The sequence below is a fragment of the Strix uralensis genome, chromosome 9 (genome assembly GCF_047716275.1).
Source record: "Strix uralensis isolate ZFMK-TIS-50842 chromosome 9, bStrUra1, whole genome shotgun sequence".
NCBI lineage: Eukaryota > Metazoa > Chordata > Aves > Strigiformes > Strigidae > Strix > Strix uralensis.
In genome coordinates this window covers 6,349,996-6,366,463 of record NC_133980.1, presented here as the reverse complement: position 1 = coordinate 6,366,463, position 16,468 = coordinate 6,349,996, and the positions used below count along the sequence as shown (strand labels likewise).

The 16,468-nt window shown below is 47.5% G+C and overlaps 1 protein-coding gene across 6 annotated transcripts in view; it reads left to right on the top strand.

Annotated features, from left to right (window-relative positions):
- Positions 1–16,468, top strand: part of TNIK (TRAF2 and NCK interacting kinase) — a 163,859-nt gene that overhangs the window by 108,022 nt on the left and 39,369 nt on the right. For all 6 annotated transcript variants that reach the window (XM_074878504.1, XM_074878503.1, XM_074878506.1 and 3 more), the window contains exons 9-13: positions 299–377; positions 4,523–4,698; positions 6,349–6,415; positions 7,234–7,438; positions 16,151–16,261. In XM_074878504.1, coding sequence (XP_074734605.1) covers positions 299–377; positions 4,523–4,698; positions 6,349–6,415; positions 7,234–7,438; positions 16,151–16,261 — 638 coding nt within the window. The remainder of the gene's footprint in view (positions 1–298; positions 378–4,522; positions 4,699–6,348; positions 6,416–7,233; positions 7,439–16,150; positions 16,262–16,468) is intronic.

Here is a 16,468-nt window from a genome sequence, read left to right as displayed (position 1 = left end):
CATTGCTCCCAGCACTGGGCCAGATGCTGAGGACACGCAGCTGCAGGAGCACAGTCCGTGGTGGGGACACGCACATCACTTGGCTGGGGACATCAGCTCTCACCTGAGCTCCAGGTTGCTGCCGGGCCAGGGATTTTCTGTAGGGGGTTGTCACTGTAAATCCTCCTGCCTTGCAGGTCTTTCAGCTTCAGAGGAAACTTGGGTCTCCCCATCTGGGTGTGTAGCCTCTCTTTAGACAGCTCGGGGTGGGTCTGCGAGATGCTGTGCCACATTTAATGCCTCTTCTTGCAAATTGCAGCTCTTTGTGACATGCATCCCATGAGAGCCCTCTTCCTCATCCCCCGCAACCCGGCCCCGAGGTTGAAATCAAAGAAGTGGTGAGTCTCTTTCTCATCTTCAATGACTGTAAAAACGTTTTTGGAGCAACTTGTTTCTGCAGCCCAGGCACGCTGGGGACTTGGTGTTTATGTTTATATAGCTTCAGGGGTTGGTGACTGTCTCCAGCATCACTCCGGTGAGCGCAGGTTTGGGTCTTGGTCTCCTACAGAGAGGCAATTTGGTCTGAAGGAGTCACTCACCATGGGATGGAGGACTTCCTAGGTAGGCAGAGAGGGGAATGCTCTCTAACACTGCTATTTCGCAGCGTGGGGTTGGCTTTTCCAAGGCGGTTCGTGCAGCCTGAAGCCAGATGACACTTCTCTTGGCTCCTGTTTCTTTCCAGTCAGGTTCCGTTTTCAAGTGGAAACATGTATCCAGGCCAAAAAAAGGATAGTTTATCTTGAAGACCCAGGAATGCGGAGATTTGTACTTCGTTTGGGCTGTATTTTAAAATTTTGCAGGAAAAAATACATCACTGTTTTGAAAAAAAAAAGCAGGGCATGCCAATAAAAACCTGTAGGGAAAATATTCCTGAAGCCCAGCAGATGTTGTTTTGTTACTGTATGTTCTGTACTGATGGAGCTGGAGTCCTTAAAAACACTTATCTTTGGTTTGTGCTGTTTGCCTGCCCCAGATTCAGCGGTGGTTTGGTCAGGAAAGATCTACCAGATGTTAGAGAGACAGCACTGCCCCTCGCTCCCAGATAGACTAGCTCATGGAGGGAAGTTTTGCCTTATTCCTTGAATTTATGCTTATTATCTTATTGAAGACACACACACAAAAAAAAAGAGAAGAGCAATTGGTAGGCATTGAAAACACTTCATGCCACAACAGCAGGTATTTTGTTGTTGGGAGAGGAGCAAGAGGAGCTTGGAGTCCTCTGCATCAGATACATGTTGTGGGGGTTTTAGGGTCAGCCCCTAAAAACTCACCCAGGCTTTGGCAGGAGCCATCTTAATTTTGTCAGCCTGATCATCAGCTGCTCCAGTACCAAACCAGGAGGAGGGGAACCTTTCCCTGCTGGCTTTGCAGAGGATGTCAAAGATGCTCACTGTCCTTGCACAGCCTTTTGAGGATACCATTAGTCAGCCGAGAAAATAGTTTATACGCTTGTTTTCTGCCAGATCACCAGTCTCCTACTTCATTATCCTCACTGCTACAGCACAAAATGGATTGCAAGACTTCAGAGTTTATTTTTTGTGCAGAAGTGCTGTTTATTCAGCAAAGGCTTCCTCAGCCTCCAGGCAGAGGGGAGCTGATGAAAGCAGCTTTTGAGCAGAACATTTCCCCATCCCCTTAAGGTAAAAACAGAGCTGGGGTGGAAGTTGTATTTCAGTCCCTGCTCTGAGATACCAGGATGTGCTTTGTGCAAGCCAGGGTGTTTCTCAGCACCACCTTCCCCTTGAGTGTCTGGTGGCTGTCTCAGCTTTGCACGTCTCATGGTGGTGTCTGCCCGTGGATGGCATCCCAGGTGCTTTGAGAGAAGGATCACCTGGGAAGTTGTAGTGTAATGAAACTCCAGCTTCAACCCCTCACCTGGCCTCTGCTACGCCTCCATGAGCAAGGAGGGATCCCTGATCTCCAGCAGAGCTGGGACACGTGTACCCCAGGCAGCTCAAACCTATCTTGCAAGCTTTCAACGCAATGGGAAGCTCCAAAGGATCCAGACAAAGCTCCACAGACTCCAACAATACCTTAAGAGCAATTTTTTTCAGCCTTTTCAGTAGGATGCTGGGCAAACTTGCTGTTCTCAGCTGGAGCTTTTGGGCCTGGCCAGTATGGGTCCTGGAGTTCTGCAAGCCCAACCCAAGAAGACTGGAGATGTTAGACCGGGCTCTCACAGTGGCTTTCTGGCTGGTTTTCACAAGCTCAGATCTCAAGAGAAAATCAAAATGAAGAAAGGTTGAACTTGAACTTTGAGTTTATCCTTTCTTTTGTGTGCGGCAAGACATAAAAGTACACCAGGCAGGCAGACCATCTTTTCCCTTATGTGAAAGAAATAGCAAAGTGATTCTAGCACCTTTGAGAGTAAGTCAGGGAAGGCAGGCATGGGAGCTGCCCCAAATGGAAAATCCCAGAGAGGAAAATACTTTTGTTGCTTACCAAATCCTTGAACTCACTTTTAAAATAGTGATGAAATATGAAATTAGAGTCTTTGGTATAATTTTATTTCCCAATTAAAGCCAGCCAGCAACAAAGCTTTATTTTCTTCTTCCCACATTTCGCAGGTAAAATGAACATGAACTTTAGTGATGCTGTTCCCATAAACACTCCCTAGCCCTGCCTTATAAGACATGGCAAAACCTCTTTGTTAATGAGGTGATATTTGTACTGTGATACCACATTTCGTCCAAGCAGCTGCAAAGACTTTGCAAACATTGATTTAAGCTTTATAAACCCCGGGAGCTGGAGGAGCACGTGTTTCATGAAGGCAGGCTGACCTGCACCCGGGGAGGGGATGAGATGTGTCACGGTGTCCTCCTGAATGAGAGCCAGGGAGAAAGCCCTTGTCTTCTGCTCCAGCTCCAGTGAGGGCTGAACTGTGCCACCAGACAGACTTGCTTTTTTGGAGAGGAAGATTTCAGGAAAACCAGAGGCCTGAGTTGGCCCCTGTCCATAGCTGCTCAGCCAGCTCAAGGATGCAAAAGTGTCTTGGGGCATTGCAGAGCCCTGGGACCCCCATCCCCAAGAGACAGGCAAACCCATACCTTACTGGAGGAAAACTTTTTAGCTACTTCACCTCGACCGTATTTGCAGATGCTCCAGACCATGCATCCCAAACTGGAGTCTCTCCAGCTTCACACCAACAGGGGAGAATCATATTTTAGAAGCGGATTTTTTTTGAGCATTGCATGGATTGTCCCTTCTGGATACATTGAGACACTGGGTTTCATGAGGCAAGGTGGGGAAGGAAGATTTGCTTGTTAATAAAGCTGGAGGGAGGATTTAATTGGATCCAGTAGTGTATTTTATTTTTGCATCTCAATTTGTATGGATTAGCACTTAAAAGATAAATCACTTTTAGTCTGACAGCTTAAAAGTAAAATCCCTGAAAGCTTATTGTTTTACTTTTAATGCAATTCTGTAGTATCTGTTGGCTTCTGACATTAATTTACACTCATTTTCCTATTTGCTAAAGCAACATAGAGTATAGTGGCCTGTCAACATCTTTCTTTCTTGTAAATCCCTGTTCGCTTGGGTTTATAATATGGTGAAATTAGTTCCAGGAAAACTTTCGATATGCCACGCTTGAGACAAGAGAAATTGGTTTATTAAAGATTTGGCTGAAATTGTTTTAGCTGAGACTGAATTTAGCTGTTTGTGGAAAAGCAGGCTGTGAGGAGGGGCTGGGCTCTGCCACCCTCAGCCGTGTTCCCACCTCTGCCCAATCCATGCTGCCTGAAGAGCATGTCCCATTCGCCTGGATCTGTGATCAGGGAGACCAGGACATGGTGGTCCCCAGGATCTGGTGGGTTAGTAATGCTGCTGGGTCTCCCTGAGAGAGCAGGGAAAGGCTGCAGGCAACGAGCATCGCCCAGACGTTGTCTGAGCTTTAACAAGCCATGTAATGCTGGGTGGTTAAATCTAAAAAAACCCCATCAAGCTAGCTTGTCCCACTCATCTTTAGAAAGGTACATCTCTTGAAACACTGCCCAGGGCCATAAAATATGAGAAACAATCCATTAAGGAATTGCATTTATATCTGTATGTGTTGTCTCATTTCTACCTGCAGTTTCACAGGTCAGAGGGAAGGGAAGAACACTCCTCTCTTGCATTTTCTTGGTTGCCACTGATGACATCTGGCTTTGGTGATTCCCTGGTCATACTGATGGTTCCCAAATTTCTTCAGTCTCAGCAGAATGGTGGTTTCTCCTAGTGGCTCCAGGAATGCATAGCTAGGAGCATGCATGGGAAAGAGTAGGAGAGGATGAAGTGCTAGAGGGCACATGTGATGGTGCAGCTTTGAGACAGTGTTAAGCATCAACAGAGAGGTCACAGGAGTCCTCTTGGAAGGCTGCATCTGAGCAAGAACTGTGTAGCAGCTAAACGGTCTTCTCAAATACCCACAGGTTTCTCACTTTCTAATATGAGAATCAATATTTTTACCTGTTTTTTCTGTACCTTTCTTTCTGTCCTTGGCCAGGTCTAAAAAGTTTCAGTCCTTCATTGAGAGCTGCCTAGTGAAGAACCACAGCCAGAGACCAACCACGGAGCAGCTGATGAAGCACCCCTTCATCCGAGACCAGCCCAACGAAAGGCAGGTCCGCATCCAGCTCAAGGACCACATCGACAGGACTAAAAAGAAGCGAGGCGAGAAAGGTTAGTGGAGAAGAGAGAAGGGTTAGTGGAGAAGCAGTACTCTGGGCAATCCTTGACCTCTGCCGTGTGCTTGGAGATCCCTAGTGTAGACCAAGGTGCATCTATGCGGGCGAAAGATGTGGGTAGAAGGAAGGCAAAGAAGTCTGGGTTTCTCACAGTCTCAGTACCAGTTTCCCTTATTCAGATGGCTAAGTTTGTTCGCAAACTGGTTGAGTTAAATAGTTGTGGTCCTTCTGTGTGACCATGCTTCTTAAGGTTTTGGGGTCAGATTATTTTGTTTGATTTGATTCCTCTCAGTCACTGAAACGAAAATAAGTATCCATAACAAAACAATTGGTGTTCATACAAAGCCTACAGATGACTGTCATTAGAGCTAATCAGTGGTTTTAAATCCTTTTTTTCCTGATGAAAAATGATGTCTTATTTTGCCCAGGTGGTAATTTCCACATGGAACATTTAAGCTTTGATTCATTAAAATGTGTATAAAATTTACGTCTGCGTATATATGCAGTGGCGTGTAGGAGGGAGAAGCTGCTAAACTGATTTTTTTCCCAGCTCACGTATTTCATGCCAAGTCTGTTGATCTATGTGACATTCATGCTACACCAGTGATGAGCAGAGTTGTGCAAATGAACATCTAGATAAGACCCTTGCCCCAGAGCAATTCCGTTGACTACGCATAACCTATTAAACTGAATGTTTTCAGTGAACTCTCCGGGCCCTATCAAAGTCCTCTGAAAGGAAGATCAGATAGCCGAAGAAACTTGTTAAAGTATTCGGCTGCTTGTGAACTGAATTGTAATTCGAAAGTTCATTTGTAGAATCCAGCAAATTAATATGTTGCTATTTCTCTTCTTATTGGTAGTGGTATTAATTTTTCATGTGTACCTTCCAGCCCCTTGTAATAGATTTCACTACAATCAAAACAATAAAACGGGATCCCAGTGAAGTATTAAATGTGTTTAGTCTGGCAAATGAAGGTTGGACCCTAGAGATGGAGAGTAATTGGATAAATGCAAGCCTTTCTTTTACTATCATTCCCTTCATCTGATAAAGATGATATCCCAATAGAAATCACAGTATGTAGCACAACATTGCAGTTGTGCTTTTATGTAGATGTCTTCATTGCTTGGAAAATACATGGATTTGCACAGGAAGAGCATATGTTTAGGGAGAGAGGAGTTGGTGCCTCCAGAGCCATACTTAAATCCCACCTTCCAGTGCCTGTGGCTTGAATATCTGTGGTGCACCTCACTTTGAAGAACCCCCCTGAAGAAAGGAGTCACTCACTGTCATATGGGGATAAATTCTTATTTTATGGACACCCTGCAATCTTCCTGTTGAGTGTCTGTGGTTGTTGGGGCTGTTGCCCCCTGTGCTGGTGCTTCCCGCAGTGCTCTGGCCAGGACTGCATCCCCCTTCCCAGCCAGCACAGGCATGTGAAGTGCCAGCACCCAGGGAGACCACCTGTGCTTCCCTGGCCTTCCAGCACCTCGTAAAAACAGAAAATGCAGAGAAATAATGCTGTTTATTCTTTGCCATGCAAGAAAAAGAGAGTTGTCTGTTCTGCCTTCAGAGCTCTGGGGTTTTCAACTGCTGGAAAAACAAATGAGTCCAGCAAAGGGCACTGATGAGCAATTCTGTTCCTAGATGAGACAGAGTATGAGTACAGTGGAAGTGAGGAGGAGGAGGAGGAAAATGACTCTGGAGAGCCCAGGTAAGAATCACCATTTCATTTCTGCCCTTACGTCTCTATAACTCTGTATAAAATCAGCTTGGATTACAGGCTCATATGAACTAAAAGTGGAAAAAGGACAGTTTGAGCACTGAGTCCTGTTCCCTGACAGAACAGGATACATTCCCTCTGCTAGATGGTACGTGGGTATAAACTGGTGCTATAGATGACCTTAGCCAAAAGCTGGGGAAGAAGACCCGGGTACCCCATCACCTGTGGAATCTGCAGTGTGTGTGGTGCTGTCGTGGGAGTGTGGGTACATAGATGTGGAAAAAATGTGAGGTGAAATTAATGAAGACTCTTTAAAATGTGATTCCTTACATCCAAGTGTAACTCCCTCTTTCCATGTCAGTTTTCACCATGAAACTGCCCCGGTGCTGCTACAAGCTCGGCAGGGCTGGAACTTTCTTTGGTGCCATTTTTCAGAGCCGTTGTAATTAATATCAGGTTATTCCATTATTTCACCGAGATAATGTAGTATTTTAATAGCTGGCAATGATTCATGCTAAATGTGCTTTGTGAACACTTAAATATAGTGTGTGCCACTGCAGCACAAGAGGCTTTGGTTAGAAACTTCATGCAAAGGAAGCCTTTAGCAAATAAATTACTGGTGAGCCGTGAACAGAGTGCTGTGTCTGCTGCCCTGTGGTACCCCCATCCCTCCATCTGCTGCTGCCCAACCTCTGTTGGGTATTCGGATGCTGTCGGGATGAAAGGGAGAAAATCACGCAGAACTCCCCCTGGCAAGAGGTTTAAGGATGCAGGGAGGGGATGTTCTCTGATGCTTCTTTCCTACGCAGCTCCATCCTAAACCTGCCCGGGGAGTCGACGCTGAGACGAGATTTCTTGAGGCTGCAGCTGGCGAACAAGGAGCGGTCGGAAGCGCTGCGCCGGCAGCAGCTGGAGCAGCAGCAGCGGGAGAACGAGGAGCACAAGCGGCAGTTGCTGGCCGAGCGGCAGAAGCGGATCGAGGAGCAGAAGGAGCAGCGGCGAAGGCTGGAGGAGGTAACTGGCCAGAGCCGAGCAATGGGCTGGCGGAGGCTGGTGTTGGGTGAAAGAGCGGGATCTCTAGTAGCAGGTCCCAAGTGACTATTCTCAGCCTGATGTAAGAAGATCATGTCCTAACCTCTCTAGTCGGTAACCCCAAATGTTTTGTTAACACTGGTCAAACTCTCCTGCTCATCGTTTTTGCATACCTGCCTCCAGCCACTCTCTTCACCACAGTAAGTGTTGCCATCTCCTGAAAGTAATAGAGCTGGTTTACTATAAATAAACCCTTGAAATACAAACTTAAAGGGATCCCTGAAACTACTGAGCAGGCTTAGCCCATTATTGAGGTGATAGCTGTATTCAGTCGAGGTGGGCAAAACTCTTACTGGTCCAGGCATCCGTCAAGATCATTATCGTTGTTTGCTGCTGTGGACTGTTACAGTTGAGAAGAAGCTGAAAAGCTCCATTTGCCCTTTCCCCAGATCCATATGCCACTTGTGTCCCCTTTAATCCCTAATTTCAACTTCAGTCCTTCCAGTCCCTGCCAATTACAATTTCTCTTGCAGGGGAGGGGCAGATGCCTGCCTGACTTGTGCAATGATCCATATGTGCCCCGAAGCATAAGATTTCATTACCCTTGTCTTAACATACCAGCTACAAATGCGATCGGTCATAAAATTATCCACCCCATTTAAAATCCAGCTGCAGGATTTGACCGGGTGACTTTGGGTGTCCCTGAGCTTCTCAGCCTGGCTGCATACTCTGTAGGAAGCGCTCGCTTTTAGTTTAGCTCCTCGTTCTTGGATTGCAGAAGTCTACCAAAAAATAAGGGAGCTTTTCCCCTGATCTTGGGTTTTTGGTGGGGTTTTGCACAGACACCCATTGCCTCACACTGAACTCATCCCAAGTGTCTGATTAAAGGGTTCATACTTTAAGGGTAATTGAATTAGCTTTCCAAAGAGGTCACCGATATGTCTGAAAAAAGGACTTGCAGTAAATGGACTATTAGAGCAGCCACCCCCTTAATTTGCATGAGCCAGAGTGTCTGTTATGTTTAACCCAACTCTCCCTGCACTGGGTAATGCCCCCAGGCCAGGGGCACAGACAGAAAAGAATTTCAGGCAGCTGATGGTGGTGATGATGGTGATGGTATGGCTCCTCTTCGAGGTGGTCCTCTTGAGCCCCTCTGGGGTGAAAACCAACACGGGCAAATTGCAGGCAAAGCATTTTTTCAGTCTGGTAAATATGTAGGTCTGTCATGTTGTCAGGGCACAGAGCACCGTGTGTTCAATACGTTGTAGGTCAGGCTTTCCTTGCGTCCTGCACCCTTCCCAGAGCTGGTGAGCTGCTTGGAGAGAGGACAAGGTTTGCACATAAACGCACCCCGAAATCCCCTGCCCCAATGGATGTTTATCTGAGGACTGTCATAAGGAAGCCTGGCTCTGCCTTTGTCCCAGTCTGCTTGCTGCAAGTGGTACAGGAGCAGAACAACAGCAGAATAAAAGCAGACACCAGATTAGCTGCAATCCTGTAATGAATACAATGCTTGCTGCTGTATTAATATGTTCTCTTCACATAGAAGAAAATTGTTCTCTCTCTTCGCTGCTTCCTATGAAGGTTTTGAATGGAGGACTAATCCCCTTGCTAAGCTGGCAAGCTCTGCCCTGAGCGACAATGGTGTTGTCTTGTGGGGCCAGGCTGTGTGCAGCCCCCCTGAGCTCTGCTGGTTCCCCCCGTTCTTTCCCCCATGACATTAAAAGGTAATGCCACCATAGCCGGGATTTAAAATCAATGCCTCTGTTTCTGGTGGCTCTAACAGCCCCCTTGGGCTCTTCACCCATTGCCTTCTTCTCAGCCGCCTTGCAAGTTTTGGACCTAAATTGAAAGGGAGGTATCTATCTGCTGGAGCAAACTGGTGAAGAGGCATTTTCATGCTTCTGCCATGTCGGAGAAGTGGGGAAAGACAGTGGGACTGTAACAGAGGGGCATCCTCTGCCTGTCCTGGCGTGGGGCCACCGGCATGATCAGCCCCGTGGGCTCAGCCAGGATGAGGGCAGGGCAGGCAGCTGCGCACTGGCCCCAGCACCTTCTCAGGTCTGTCTAGCCAGGTTTAGCCTCACCTCCAGCCATGGAGTAAAATGATCTCTTCTCTCTATTAGACACAATTTGCATGGCCAGCAAGAAACATAGCCAAGTTGCTATGGTGAGGATTAAAGCAGGAGTCCTTGAAGAGGTACAAACCCTCTGTGGCAAACGCGGTGGGTTGTGGCAGCGGTTAGGAGGGACAGTCCCCAGCGCAGCCGTCTGTGGCTTTGCCAGCTGCAAGGTGTCGTGTATCTGCCATGGGCTGCTGTAGGAAAACTAGAGAAATAGTAGAGGCAGAGATTATCAAAGAGAAAGTTTTGTTGCTCCTGCAGGGAGTGGGGTAGAGGAGACACACAAGCAGCTTTGAGCATCCTTCCCTTGAGCTTCCTGCTCGTGGAGGAGTCCAGCGTCTGCCCTGGGGAGGGATGCTGCCTCAGCCCACAGACACGGACACGGGAGGGTTTGTACCCCCAGGCTGTCCCACAACTTCTAGCACAGCCAGCCAGTGCTGGATATAGTTTGGTGTTTGTTCTTCCCGTATATTTTGGGGCAGGAAGCATCTGATGGCCAGACAGAGGTACCAAACAGCAGCTGTCACAGCTGTGCAGAGTTTGATACCCCCACCCGGAGGCACCCAGCACCCTCCATCTATGTCACTGCAGTTTTGCTCCAGCTCTCACACCCATCACAACAGCACCCAGAGGCTTCAATAGCAGCCAGGCTGTTGCCTTTTGGCCTTTTTCTTATGCTGTCTTTGCACTAACTTCAGTTGTTGACTCTTGGCTCTGGATTTATTTTGGTTAATGGGAACAGGATTTCTTCCATGCTACTTTATGGTCTGACTAAGATGGGGTGTGTCTGCAGTAGGCAGCACTGTACCAGCAGATCTCTGGGAGGAGACACCAGTGAAAGACTCAGATTGCTGTATTTTCAAAATAAAGTTGACCTTTAAAATCCAATAGAGCATCCAGGACAAATAAACACTTAGGGCTGGTGGCTTTTGGGGCTTCTTAAGTCAGCCTGTTTAATACTGCCAGGCATATTACTGTGTTTATAGAAAGAGCCCCAACTCATCATAAGATGCTATGAAGGTGGCCAGGGTGAGCGAGTGCATCAGCTGGGCCCAAGTGCAGCACCAGGAGGATTGACTCAGAATGGTGCCAAGCTCAAAAAATGCCTGGAGTTCATTTGTACTGGAGATGCACAACAAAAGAGCTGGAGAAAGGCCTGTTAGTGGGATAACCGGTCCATTCTTCTGTCAGCACAGACCTTCAGTAGGGTTTTTTTTGTAGTTTTCCAATCTTGTCTTTAAATACTGCCAGGGATAGCGCTCCTACCATTTCTGTTTCCTCACCCAGTAGAGCTCAAAATGAAGGAATCCTGTTTTTTTTCTGTCGTCTTGATCTTCCTAATCAGGGATTCTGAACCTCTCACAAAGTACCTCTCATTTTAGGGCCCTTTTGGGGAAATCCACCATCTTCTAATGTTGCTCCGTCAATAACATCAAATGCATATATAAAAAAGTCAAGAGAGGAAATCTTCTGGTGGTCTGTTGATGCACTTTGTGCTGCCCCTGAGACCTGCTGCCATCCTTAGCGTGCCTCCTTGCATCTGTTGGATGCTTGGGTTGGGTCTCCTTTTTCAACAGCTGACCGATTTCCTTCTTTAAGGCTGAATCTTCTTCCAGGCAGCCAAAGAGTTTTAGATTTGCAGCTGTCTTTAATTGCGGTGGAAGTAAAAATCCCTAAGCTAGCTTTGAAACTGGGACCTGCATGGGAGTAGAGTTGCAGCTTTGTTTTCCCTCATGCAGAAAGTTGGTCTCATGAATTCAAAATGTGCACCAGAACTAACCGCAAAAAAAACCCAAATTAGAGAATTAAATATCAATAGATCAAATAGCACTAAGGAAAATATTTGTGTAATGCAGAAGGGTGAATAGGCTTGAATATATTTTAATTTTTCCCTGTGTATACATATATTGGATATATATAGTTCCCTAATAAGCCCTCCATTTGTTGCTGGCACAGGATGAGCCCTGCTGCACCGGTTTAACCACCAAAACTCCAGCTGAGCTGTAGGAATAACACGTCTTTTGGTCAGGAGCATTAGGGATCCTGCGAGACAAATCTCTGTGCAGACCCCTTGGCAGCAGTGGGCAGATGTAGTCAGGGAGAGCTTTACGTAACCTCATTTTTCTGCCATGTTGTGGATTTTTTTCCCTTTCTAGGTATAAAATGAAGGTCAGATCTTTACAGGGAACGTACAAGGCAAATCTAAGCATGTGAGGTTTCATTCAGTGCAGTTATAGAGATGGATGTTTAGGGGGTAAAAAATTGCTTCAGCTCCTTTGTATGTTAACCAGCAGAAGACCGTCTACTGAAAGCTCTTACAAAGCAAGGCAAAAAAATTCCAGTAATTAATTATAGATAAACTTAGGTTAGCTAAAATGGTAATTGTTATTTTCTTCTGCATATGCAGCTGTCATATAGCTTGTAGGAACATTTTCATTAAGATGACAACCTCCTCACAGCACTATGGGTACATGGGGGCACTGCAGTGGTCCTGGCAGCAGTCCTGTACCCATTTCCAAGGAGACCTGCATTACAGCAGCTCCTGTAGTACAGATATGTGCTAAGCCTTATGTCTCTCCAGTTTTTCTTTAGTTAGAAAGCGTGTAGAACTCACAGTTTCTGAAGCATAAGCCTTTTCCTGCATGGAGCATCCCTTCATGATGAACCTGACTAAAAACTCCTGCAATGGTTCAGAGTGTATCAGATTCCCATTTGCCATGGTAGGAAGTTCTGACCCAGTTTCTCTACCAGTGGGAAACGCCTCTCCGTGCTCCAGTGCTTGGTGTGTCAGGAAAGATGATGTTCCAGCCATAGTCACTCTTTCCCTGGTGGCACAGATAAATGAGCCTGTCACAACAACGCAACCACCTAGAATATTTGTTTTCATTTGTCACTTGGAATTCCCCTTCCACTTCTTTGCTGGCTCACGCTCGTGTTTGGGAGCAGCAGCCAAGGTTTCCAGGAGCCTCTTCTTGCAAGCCTCTCTGAGCTCACCAGGTTTGTGGGGTGGCTGCAGCTCTCCAATCGCTCGTAGTCCTGAATGCGTCTGATCTAGCAAAGTGAGCTTGCTCCTTTGAAGTCCTTGTTTCATGCCAGGCCTCTAAGGGCTTTTCCACCAGAGGTTTTGCCTTTGTGTGTCTTCCCTCATCAATATTTAAAACCTGTCATTTCTAGTGCAGCGCAAATAAGATCCCGCTCTGGCTTACAAGCAGCTACATATAGCTTTACCTGCAGAGTTATATAAATGCAGGCCTAATTAATTGGCGCTCTTGCCTTGCATGAATAATAGATCTGGATAGTGTAAATACACACAGTAGTTTCAAGCTTGGAGAAATGTGGGAAGTGTGCAGTTGCAGTGGGAGAGGGAGGACAGAAAACAGGGAGGAAAGGAGGCAAATAAAAGGAGATCTTTGAATCTTTCCTTTTTTTTTTTTTTTCCTTTCCACATGCAGTTTTCAGCTGCATCTCACTGGGCTCAATCCCTGCTTCAAACAGGGTCCCCATCATCCTGGTGCTGCTTGGCACTGGCATGAGCAGAGTGGAGAGGAGATGGGGGCATTGCTGGAGGCTTTGCCCACTGCAGAGCCAGGTCCTCTCCAGATGTTCACCAGCTGCCAAAGTGGGACTGTACGGGGAAGGCAGCTGAGCGACTGTGCTGCTGCCGAGTCAACCCCACTCTGCTGAAACGGCGGTGAAGTGTTTAGCTGAAGGTGCTCATAATGCAACCGTGACAAATGACTTGCTTATAATGTGACCTGACAAAACCACTGTTGAGCTGGAGGGAAGCACTATGCTCCTGGCCTCAGTAAATGTATGTATTGCATCCTGCTCACAGCCTCAGCCCAGAGAGGCTGTCTACAGCAGGGTGCAGAGGTCCTTTAAATATCCAGAAGAGCATTAGGCCTGGCTTTGAAAGAAAACTGTGTCTGGGGGTCTCAATTCCCAGCTCCTGGGGTTAAATAGGCTTTTAGGTGTGCAGGAGGCTGGTGGTTAGATGCTGCATTGCAGGAGCAAGGCCAGAAGTGGGGCAAGCTTGCTAGGGCTGCTGGGCATATGGTACCCTGGAAAGATGGTGGTATGATGTTTCCTCCCTGGGAAAAATGCTTTTGTCTCCTTTCTTGGAGGGTTTTGGCTTTGTTTGCCAGCCGGATTGGAAATAAAGACCGATCGGGTGATTTTTACTTAAGAAATAACTGTGGCATTCAGGGCCTTGCCTCCTGCCAGCCAAGCCCAGCCTACACAAGCATTATGTGCTTTATTCAGCAGCATGCCATTTTAACTAAAAAAAAACCCATTAAAATCCACCCCAGAACCAGTGTGATATACTCTGTGATTGGAAGCTCAGAATAATGTTTATTCAACCTGTTAGTCAAAAGATCCGTGCTCCTGAGTGCATGGGAACAGTGACCATCACCAACAGCCCCCTCTGCGGAGGTCAGGGAGTGCTGGCAAAGCCAAGCGATCCCGTGTATTACCGTTACTGCTGCAGAGTTGCCATGTCCTGGTGGCATATCCTCTGCAGTTTCTAGTACAGAGTTCAAAAAACTACAAACAGCCCTACGTTCGCATTGCGCGCGGCGAGGACGGGCGTACGCGCGGAGTAACACATGCATCCCCAGCGTACGTGGGCAGTGCGAGTGACTGCGCCTGGCGTGGGACACGCCGCAGTCTGGAGCTGGCAGGTTATTTCAGGTTGAATGCAATTTTCCTTCCCGGAGGCGAGTGGAACAGCACTGATAAATATGGCTATAGGTGGCACTAAAGCTGTGCTGCTGCAGCTCGAACGTTCAGCTAGAGATCATCAGAGTCCCTGCGCAGGGCGGCTGTGGATGTTACCTGGGGATGAGGAGGTAGCAACAAGACAGGCAGTGGCTCCTCCCTGTATTGAAATGTGGGGGTGTCTTTAAATGTTTGTTAAAATATCTATGCATCTTATTTATAGATATATCTATCTTTATAGCTGTCTATCTATAAAGATATCTATAGATATCTATTGAGAGAGAGGTAGAGATATATAATAGAAAGTAGAGTAGAATATGGAATAGATATAGAATAGAATTATAATATCTATAATAGATATCGAACAGAGTAGATCTATTCGATATCTATTATAAATACATCTATTAGAGATGGATCTGTTGTATTAGATACGTATTCTAGAGATAGATCTATATAATATCTAATATCTGTATCGATAGATATCTATAATAGGGATAGATATCTATGTAGAAGGTATCTTTATAGATACATAGAAGATATATATATAGATATCTATATAGATATAGATTTCAAATCCATCTGTATATACAGTGCAGCTTTACTGCAGAGCAGCAGCAGTTTAAAGTGGATGCATCTTTGTCTCCAGATAGCTCAGCCAGCTCCTTGGGCAGAGCCGTGTAGTCAGCTGCCGGCCCCAGCCCTCCACGTGATTTAGCGAATGTGTGGCGTAGCCAACCCCTCCAGTGCCTGCCTCGCCACTGCAGTCTGCTCAGCTGCTGTGTGTCGGCAACGGGGAACAAAAAAAAAAAGGAAAAAGGGAGAATAAAGGACCAGGTTTATGCTTCAACGCGTTGCCTCCTTGTTAGCACTGCGTGCATGTTGCTGCACCCAGCACATGATGGAGTTCTGGCAGGCTGCAGAGCCCCAGTAGCCAATATCGGCATTTGAGTGCCCTCTGCTGATGTGCCAGCTGTGGGCTGCGGTGCGGAGCAGTCTGCGGACCCTCTGCTTCCCAGGCAGAGCGTTGCAGCATTTTGCTGCGAGCCCCTGCTCCCCCCACAATGAGAGCAGGGTGGTTCGGGTAGCTGGAGGAGTTACACCGGGTTAAAAGCAGGGGGTGTGGCAGCTGCGGGTGTCACCTGGGTGCCTGGGGCACCCTGGATGGCTCACAGCAGGCTGTAGGTCATCATCACCCCAAAATGCCCCTGATTTCTCTTGGCAGAGATGCTACAGAGCTGAGCAAGTAGGGATGTGACAGCCCAGGAGGGAGAGGGCTGCGGTGGCCTGAGGACGGCAAGGGAAGCTCATTTTGTGTTTCAAAAAGGAAAAACCCTTGGATTTGGGGTTGTCTGTGTTAGTTTCTGGTCTCTACAAACATTAAGAGGGATGTGTTCCCCTCTCAGCAGGCAGTAGCTTCCCCAGCACCCTCCCTCATCCTCACGGGTGGGTTTGGGGCTGAGACACAAGCTCCCCACAAGTGCTGGGCTCGTGCACACCTCCCACACTTCCCGGGTGTCTGAGGCCTGATTAACCCACTGGTCAGGCACGCTGGTAAGTGGGGATCACGTGCTGTCCACGTGGCTTCATCTGCAAGTGGGAGAAGAAATGGGGTTGGGTGCACGGTCCAGTGCTGGCCGGGAGGATGCTATGGGTTCTACGTGAGTGCATGAGGATGGGGTGGGATTGAGAAGCCCCTCTACCAGCCAAACATGCTGGCAAAGCATCTCCTTGGATAGGCGGGAGCGTTGTGGGTTGCTGGGCAAGGTGGCTTCCCGAAAATCATGAGGAAAAAGGACTTTGAGGTCCCAGGAAGAGGAGCGGGGGTGCTGACCTGTGCCTTCTGCCCCCACAGCAGCAGAGGCGGGAGAAGGAGCTGCGGAAGCAGCAGGAGCGGGAGCAGCGGCGGCACTACGAGGAGCAGATGCGGCGGGAGGAGGAGCGGCGGCGCGCAGAGCACGAGCAGGTAACCTGGCGGGAGCGGGGTGATTGCCTTTGTCACAGATGCCTCTTCCTCTAATCAGAGCTTTTCTCATAAACACTCATATTTTTTGCTACTTGAGAGCAAATTGCTTAATTGTTAACGCCGCGTGTGTCGCTTTCCACTGCCATCATTTATTTCTGTGTGGATCCACTTGCTGGCCCGCAGGTGTGGAAACACTTGATGCAGGTT